The following is a 9,179-nucleotide window of genomic DNA, read 5'->3' as shown; positions in this document are numbered from 1 at the left end:
CGTCGCTTCTCTAATCCATTTCTTATCTCTTACCCAACGTAGCACAGCGAGATTTTGGATTAGCTTCGGGGATGAGGGGGCTGTCATTCACAGTACAGATTATTAAGTTATTGTAGAAAATTAATCCATACAAATAAGCAATCATCTCTAATGTCCAAAAATTAAAAGCAACAATAAAAATAAAATTGTGTGCACATACCCATATATATATATATATATATATATATATATATATAAATCACCAAAAATTCCCATGTTCCCATCATGGTTCGTCTCTGATGCCATCAGGCCTTCTGTTTGTGTTCTGGGCTGTGACTAGATTCAAAATCAACGTGTACAAAGGCCCGCTCGACTTCCGAAAGTTGTTCGATTTTCTCTTGGAGGGTCTCCCCGATGTTATGTGCCTCACTCAGGGGCATGTCCCCGGGTAAGACTATGTCCACCTCTATGAAATACTGCGAACCAAAAGCATATGCTCTAACGGTGTCGATGTGCTTGATCTGTTCATGGTGGTTCCAAATGAGGTATGTCATCTTGGTCAAGAAATCCGGCGGTGCTGATCTCCCGATCAGTGACCATACGTTCTCGACGACGGTCCTGGCCCATGTGCCCATTGTGTATAGAGCTATCTGCATCAGCACTCCATCAGAAGATCCGTAGTTTTACATTTTAGTTGGATGAATCATGGTTAATAAAACCTAGTTCAACTTGGAAGATGTGAAATGAATATAAGACTCGGCAACTTAGAACAACTCATCTGGTCTCGAGTCAGATCGTGACTCTTGGCCGAGTCAACAGTAAGTCGCCTATGCGGTAACAAACCAGATCGGTTCAGACCAAGTCCGAGTCAACTCAGACGAGTTGCATGGGATTTGTTCGAGTCTTAAGCCAATATCAGCCCTAGCCCAACCCGTTGATATGTTGATCCTGACCGTTGTTTCCGAAAATAGGCCTGAGAGGCCCATGACAGTGATAAATGGGCCAAGATTATGGGTTGGGCCAGAGTTCAACAGGAAATGTTATGGAACCAGTCCTTTTTATCTTTTGGCCCTTTGACCCAAGCTGTCGGACCTACATAAGAGGTCCAAGTCGAGCTGGTTGAATATGTTAGGCTCAAAAGGCTAATGGGCCCACTCTGGCGATCAACTGCCATAACCATGTTTGAACCGCAATGCGCTGGACCACATGAACCAAATGGGGTGAACAATGGGTTGGGTCGGGCGAGGTCAGTGCCAGACCGGGCTGGGACATCTGCTAAGGAACTAAGAATTTAGGCATGAACCTGACCCACGACCCATTACCTAATGGCCCACTCGACCCACTTACGAGTAAAAGTCACTGATCCCAACCTGCAGGATCCTTCAATTGTATTCAGGCCAGCTGAACTGACTCCATGTGGCTCGAACCGAGTAACTGGTTGAGCCAGATAGGGTCAGGTCAGGTATGGTTCAACCACAGCCCAACCTGTTTGACTTAGCCTGAACCCAGTTTAGAAATCGGGTTTAGCCAAGTGACCCATAGGGCTGAGCCAATCCAAGAGACGGTCCATGAACTGGACGGTCCATTCTTAGTTGGGCTGTTGAAATGTTCCAACACATGGGTTGTAGATTATACACTACATAATTCCACTTACCAAATTGGCTGTTTTTCTCTTATATTGATTGTATAATTACCTTAATCTGATTAACTCAAAGGCCCATTAAGTGGACAGTCCACCATGCTTTTGCCCTCATGACCCAAAACTCAGAATGATATACTCACTATGTGGGCCATGCATCTGTGAAATAAATACTCAGTTTCAGTTCACTGCCCGATGGTCGACATTGTATGTGTGGACCAATTGATTTTTGGGTCAGGAAATGTTCATGGTGGGCCCCACACTACAAGAACTATGGATCTTAAGCTTCTGTGAACTTACCAGTATGGCCCCAGCAGGATCCAACCACCAATAGTATCTGACCGCAAGGACGGTCGTGGCCAGACCAATTGAATTGGTGACTACGTCGAAGATGTGATCCAGAGCGTAGGCTCTTACGATCTCGTTTTTGAACTGTCGACAATAAATCACGAGTGCAAACTTCACTATGGTGACGGATGCCATGATCCCGATCGTCCATTTTTCCTTCATAGGATCCATTGAAGGGTGAGTCTGCCATAAATAAAAAAATGTTATTATAATGGGAAAAAGGAAAATAAAAAAAATTTGCAACTTGAAGCATCTCTAACCGTCCACCTTATAGATTCCTTATCTATAAGATCAAACGAAGAGTCTATAAACTATACATATATGGCTAGGATTTTATCACATGACTTTCAGTCAATAGTAAAAATATTTCTAAATATTTCTAAAATGTTCTATGCATTTTTATATATACAAAGCCTCGTTAGAATTTTATAGATACTTACAGACATCTTTACACAACTTTATATCATTCTACGCAACTTTAGATCTTTCTATACAACTTTAGAATCTTATACAATTCATTATAATACTCTACACACTTCTACTCTATTTTAAAATTAACATAATTGATTTTTGATTCCTGTAAAATCAATTGTCTAAATTATAAAAATGTTTGTTGGGGGACCGCAGAAGCACACGAAGATAAATTTAAGATAGCAATCCAATGAGACCAAGCAAACACAAAGACAATACAATGATTTAACGTGGAAAAACCCTTTTGGGCAAAAAACCACGGCACAAAGTGACAGATGATCACTATGAAAGCAGAAATTACAAAGAGAGAAAGCTTACCCGATTCAAACAACATCAAATCTTACCATTGTTATACTCTTTGAAACCGTATGATGATTTAGAAATACTTAAAATACTTCATAATCCCATATATATATATATATATATATAACTTTAGAAAGAATTTCAAACAAAATTGGAAACAAATTCTGCAATTTTATAGCTTTGCGAAAAATTCGAGCAGAATCTGTTGATACCATCGAAGCCCTTTCGATGGCATCGAACTAATCCCGTTGATGGCATCGAACTAACACCTCAACTGTCCAGAGACAAAATATGATTTTTCAAAATTTTTCGATGGCATCGAAAAATTGCACAGTTAGTCTAGCAACCAACTGAAGAAAATCCAGAAAACATCGATGGGATCGAGAACTGTTCGATGCCATCGAAGGTGACATCAAACAGACTGTCGATTGCATCGACAGACCCAATAATAGACTCAATTTAAGACATCTATTATAACAATGTTAACCAATTAGGACAACCAGCTCTTAACTTGACTCTCTTCTTTTATATAGGCCCGGGACTAGTGAAAGATAATATATGAGATTGTTGAAGTAAAAGATATCTGATAAAAGTCGGCGTTATGGTGACATTCTTCATAGAACCTTTACCATTTTGTACCACCCACTTAACTATCATCATCACTTGTAAACTGGATGGTTGAGATTGATTCTAACAAAAAGACTTTAGTTGTAAAAATGCAGTCTATATGATGGACCACACCATGGATTGGTTATGCCTACCAAGAACATGGTTAACAGATTCAAAGACTTTGGTCATCTTGTTCTTTCACAAGTTGAGACAGTATGCAATTGATATTGGGTGAATCACCTAACTCTCACGGAGGGCTTAGATGTTGCATTTGTCAGCTGCACATGCATATGGGCTCAGCAAATCTCTTAATTTATTAAATACCGAGTCAAATCAAGTGAAGGGTCGATCGAGTCTTCTGAGTCGACCCAACACAGCTGGAGATCGATTCATGTCGAGGTTTAGCATTTTGAAGTATGATAAGATGTATATTTGTCAAAATTATATATATAAAAAATAAATAAATAAAAATTTAATTAATTAAGAAAACGATAAAAAACAAAAACAAAAAAAAACAAAAAAAAACAAAAAAACAAAACAAAACAAATCTACTTACCATTGAAATGAGTTCTCGAACAGACTCGAGCAGTATTTGGAATCCAAGACTTGCCATTACTGAAGCAAAAACAATGATTCCCTGCAGATTAAGTCACAATAATTTCAATTTACTTGCCAATGGACGGATTGGATTAACCCAATTTATTAACACTAAGATCCCTTTAGAGAAAAAAATCATAAAAAAGGTCCACTAATATGAACATTTTATCAATGTACAATTTTAGGAGATGGCCCATCTAAGAGATGACTGATCAATTGAACGGATCGGATCTTATATGCGATGATCAGAAAGTAGAGATGGCCCGTTGATCCAGTCTCAATGTATTGTTTACAAAAATAAGATGAAATTTTCATCCTATATGAAGTTTGTAAAAAGCTTGTACGGTGTGCATAGACTATCTCTACCATATTCCAATGCTGCACATGGCCATCAATCTGAATCGTCCAATTGATGGTTGAGATCATGAATGGGCCACTACCCAATATATTTACTGAAGCCCAAAAGCAAACTATCAACCCCATAGTTACTTGATGGAAAATCCATAAGTTGACCATCAATAGCACGGTTTAGATCAACTGGCCTGCAGTCTGATTGGATAATAGCTTACACATGACTAGATCATTCACTCAGTAGGGTAGACTCAGATCATTAGACTGAGAGAATTACATCCAGATTTGGTATATCAACTATCTCCAACATCTAATCAGACATACTTCCATTGATCCAAACCACCCCTCCTTTGGTATCAACATCTTGAACAGCCCATCATTGCCCACACAGATAATTCAAAATTAATCTGTCAATCCCACAATTTAGAAAATTCTGTCCATAATGCAATTAGGCTATTATGGCCAAACCAAGAGATGGCCCACCAATTTCCTGTTTTGGATCACTCAATTAGTAGGCACGCACGGTTTTAAGACTCGTCCAAGTCTGGTAGGACTTTAACGAGTCGACCCAGACTCGCAGGAACCCGATTCAATTCGACAACACAAGTCATCCACCCCAAGTAGTAGCCCCTGACTCGGGCGAGTCTGGCCGATTCAGGCTCGATTCGGGCGAGCCTCAAATCGACTCAGTGCTGAATGAGTCAATCCAAATCGTGGAGTCTTTTAATCATGTAGGTACATTAGATAAGACATGGGGAACTGATTATACACTGAGTTTCAGTGTATATTCTAAATGCGACATTGCTCAACCTTGTAAGTGACTCACCACTGGTTGCATTCGCTTCTTCCCAACTGGATACCGATACTGGTTCGGCTTCTGCATTGCATATGAAGTAAACCATAGAATAAAACCTGATAAAAGATCCAATAGAGAGTCCAATGTCGATGCGATCACAGCCAAAGATCTGCTCTCCAAAGAAGCATAGACTTTAGCCGCAAAAAGGATTAGGTTAGCCGCGTTAGAGATGCGAATCGCCAGTGTTTCACTCTTTGCAAGCTTCTTGGAGTCGTCCTATGAAAAGGAAAAAATAAAATAAAAAAGAAGATGAGAAATATATCTCTTAATTAAGTGAAAATATCAGTTATTATTTTATTACGACTGGGAATCTAATTCATTTATACTAAGGGAAGCATCCACTTATAGAAAGATTCAACCAAACAAGGAATTAAAGAGAAAGCACATGATCCTTGACCATAGTTCTAGAACTCACTGAGTCCACTTGATACTCGGCTGAGTTAACTTGAATCAGAGAGAGTTCTTGCTGAGTTATTTGACATAAGAGAGATGTCAAGCCAAGTTATTACTTATATATATATATATATTAAAGAGCACCAGGGGGGAATGTCCGACTTGGATCTGCCTGGTTTTAATTTGTTCTCTGATTCGGGAAGACTCGCTGAGTCAAATTGCTAACTCAGTCAACTTGATGTGACTCGTTGTGACTCTTTTTTACCTGGGTTTTTATTAAAATTAAAGAGGAACCGAGGGGAAACAATGACTTATATGTACAATTTGAAGATGAATGATGGCAGGTCTTTACCATAAGATGATGTCAGGTCTTAGCTTTTTATGAACAAATAAAGCCGTACAATGTTTTTTTTTTTTTTTTTTTAATAATAATAAAATAGTTCAGAAACTCCAACCTGTTCTTATAACTATTAAGTTCTTTGCATACAAGTAGTTTGCAAAAACATAGTTCAGAAACTCCAAAAAAAAAAAAAAAAAAAACCCCTCAACTGGCCTCATGTCTAACCGGGACTTGACCTGGTTTTTATTTGATTTGACTTGTTATTGTCTGAAACAAATTTAAAGTATTTAAAAAATAAAAAAATAATAAAAATAATAAAAACCCTAACCTGTTCTTATATCTATTAAGTTCTTTGCATATAAGTAATTTGCAAAAACATAGTTCAGAAACTCAAAAAAAACAAAAAATAAAAATAAAAATCAACTGGCCTCATGTCTAACCGGGACTTGACCTGGTTTTTATTTGATTTGACTTGTTATTGTCTAAAACAAATTTAAAGTATTTAAGGCCAGAAGATCTTACATTTCTTAGAAATGTTAGTAAAATATCAAAGAAAAAACAAAATTGCACTTAGTGGAGTAACTTGGTTGAATATGTTGAGTCTTCCCAAATCGAGTCTAGTAAGTTGACAAGATTTGTCCAGACACGATCCATTCAGGCACTTCAACGAGTTTCCAAGAAACTCGAATTGAAATCTGGCTGAGTTTTGAGTTGACCCATCCAGTTTTAGAATTATGATACAAACCGCGGACAAACATAGTCTCTGACTAATTGATCAGGGATTAAACTTTTGTTACCACCAAAACTGACTTAGAAATCATATGGCTAATTGAAATAGGATTAAAATTTTGTTACTACCAAACGTAACTTAGAAACCATATGCTTGTGACCAGCAATCTCGAATTTGTAAATGTGTTTTGTTAGTATATCTTAACTACAATAACTATACTTGTTGATGACTAAATTTGGATGACCCTCCATTCTGACTCGCAAACTCCGAATCGCTTTAGCCTCCTTGAGTTGCACACTCACAACGAGCAAAGGAGACCCTGGTCTAAGCAAAGGACCTTTCAATGCCTAAGTCAGGTCAAGGGAATCTGGATCTGAGTTGAAGAGTAGAGGGAGAGTGCAAAATGTTGCATACCTGTAGCAATGAGGTCTTCGTTGTATTTATACCTGACCATCGGACGGATTGAGTCCGCTAATCTCGTCACGATTCGCTCAATCAGTAGGATTTTCGGATCGTGGAGATATTGTCCGCAATCCAGGGATCGTATAGCGTATTGTGCGTATCTGTGGTCGAGGTAATCGGTAATGTCTGTTTAAGGTAGTTTCTTATTTTAGCGCATGAAGCGTCCACATTCCGCCCTTTCTCCCCCGGCCTTGGCTCGGGACTTCTGGCTGAAGAGGCCCTGACTAGCGTGTGCACGGACCCTCACTATTGATTTGTTAGACGCGTACTGTGTCACGAGTTCAAGCCAAGCTTCGGTCTGGACGGAATGTGACTAGGCTTTATTTATCTGTTAAGCATTTTGGAGGTCTTCCCTATAAACTCTGAAGCGGGTGGCGGACCTGTCTTGTTGGGTTGAGTTTTTCCGCAACTGATGCGAGTGGTTATGTTATTCGTATCTGGTCGGACAGTAGAGGAACGGTCTGGAGTATTCGGTATGAGCGCTACACCGCCTGTTTCGGTCTCAGATCAATCCGAGCCGATTACTAGCCTCGGAGTGGGAGCGCCACCATAAATCTTCATTCTCTTCAGTAGCGATTATTATTTCAGATACTCTTGTGTGTCTGACCAGATTAAAAAGATGTCGGTCCTCAGAATTGTAAGGGGCTCGGATCTTCCCATAACAATACTAAATCAGTCTTTCTATGGCTAGTAATCAAATTAATTGAAATTTACAAAGAAATTGGCCTATCCATGAAAATTGAAACGAAACAAGAGAAACCCATTTCTTAATTCAATGGAACTATCAGTGTTTCTTTCGCTTCAAGCAATCAATTCATGCAACAACAAAAAAAAAAAACAAGATAAGCAATACAACCCATGAAAAAAAAAGAAAAAGAAAAAGAAAAAGAAAAGAAAAAAAAAAAGAGTAGAAGCAAAGAAACCTCAGTAGGAGCTCCAGCCAAGCAACCCAACTCAGTGAAGGTTTCCATTTCGTTGAATCCTTCTAAAAGCTTCTCCTGCTTCTTGTAATACCGTGCAACCTTTCCTTTTCTTCCTGATAATTAAAAAACAAATAAGTCGCATTCCTAAATTTGAGAAATCATCTTTCTATCTGACATTCAGATGAGAGAGAGAGAGAGAGAGAGAGAGAGAGAGAGAACGGACTTAGAGTTCTCAAAATGAAAGCAGGGTCTTTAGGCCTCTCGGGTAGCTGAAAACCATTGAAATTGAGACGCCATGATGGGTCATCAGACGTGAACATGGTCTGTCCATCTGGGTTTCCAGAGGGAAGCGCTGCTCTATGATCAGATAAATCTGTCGGTAGATCCATCACCGCCTCACCAGTCACCCCACTTCCGAGCACTTGTTTTCGACCATCAATTGCTCTCCTCTCCTCTTTGTAATAAATAAAGTTATTCTTATTTTCAAGTGGATCTGATACGGTAGATATAGTAGCAATTAATGTAGTAGAGCCATCTTTCAATAGCACACGTGGCAGGCCGAATTTTCAATCAGAACCGTCCATGTAGTTTTCACTACTGTAGATGGAAAGTGGTTTATTGGAAAACATCGATCAATCAACTGATTTCTTAGTTACTAACCAGTGGCCTTCAACTGGACGGTGTCAAATAAAAATAGTTAATTGTTTACATGAATTACAGCTAAGCTTTCTCTAATGTCTGTTATTTTTTAAAATAATTCTACTAATGATTGGTCCCACTAGGTGGACGGCTAAGATTGACGCATGATGATGCCATGTGTATTGTAGAGAGGGAGCTCTATCATAGCTTATTTCTCTAGGCCTACAGTTATCTCCATTCCATGTTTACATGTCCCATGCGTATGGCTTACGCTGCATCCTTTTATTTGTTCCCAGATGGGACGATTATATTCTGTTCTGATTGGCGTTGATACTTTACGAGATATTCTGTCCCTATGCATCGATGAGATCCTTGCCATTTATCATATCCATCGGCCATGGGCCATAAAACAAAAGTCATACTGTTTGGACAATCCTTACCCTTGAATTGAATATCGGCGGCTCACATTCATAGCGAGGGTCCAATCTTAGAAAGTTTTGGTGAGTGAAAATCACCTAATTCATGGTCTGGATCATCAT

General features: G+C 38.9%; 1 protein-coding gene across 1 annotated transcript; it reads right to left on the bottom strand.

The window, feature by feature from the left end:
• Positions 1-233: 233 nt before the first annotated feature.
• On the bottom strand, positions 234-8,647 carry LOC131221055 (metal tolerance protein 10-like). The gene is made up of 6 exons (XM_058216145.1): positions 8,225-8,647; positions 8,002-8,114; positions 5,124-5,369; positions 3,906-3,986; positions 1,919-2,149; positions 234-629 (listed from the first exon to the last, which is right to left on the bottom strand). The coding sequence occupies exons 1-6, from the start codon at positions 8,388-8,390 to the stop codon at positions 285-287; spliced, it is 1,182 nt and encodes a 393-aa protein (XP_058072128.1). The 5' UTR covers positions 8,391-8,647; the 3' UTR covers positions 234-284.
• Positions 8,648-9,179: the final 532 nt, after the last annotated feature.

The sequence above is a fragment of the Magnolia sinica genome, chromosome 12, assembly GCF_029962835.1.
Source record: "Magnolia sinica isolate HGM2019 chromosome 12, MsV1, whole genome shotgun sequence".
NCBI classification, from domain to species: Eukaryota; Viridiplantae; Streptophyta; class Magnoliopsida; order Magnoliales; family Magnoliaceae; genus Magnolia; species Magnolia sinica.
Note: the sequence above shows the minus strand (reverse complement) of the source record. Positions and strands in the feature narration are given on the sequence as shown.

What these genes read in the sequence shown, in the direction of transcription:
- LOC131221055 (XM_058216145.1), bottom strand. Translation starts at nt 8,390, where the DNA reads ATGGATCTACCGACAGATTTATCTGATCATAGAGCAGCGCTTCCCTCT. An exon ending in TTTCATTTTGAGAACTCTAA is followed by an intron (nt 8,115 to 8,224) that starts GTCCGTTCTCTC and finishes TTTAATTATCAG; the next exon opens with GAAGAAAAGGAAAGGTTGCA. An exon ending in ATCCTGCTGGGGCCATACTG is followed by an intron (nt 630 to 1,918) that starts GTAAGTTCACAG and finishes GTGCTGATGCAG; the next exon opens with ATAGCTCTATACACAATGGG.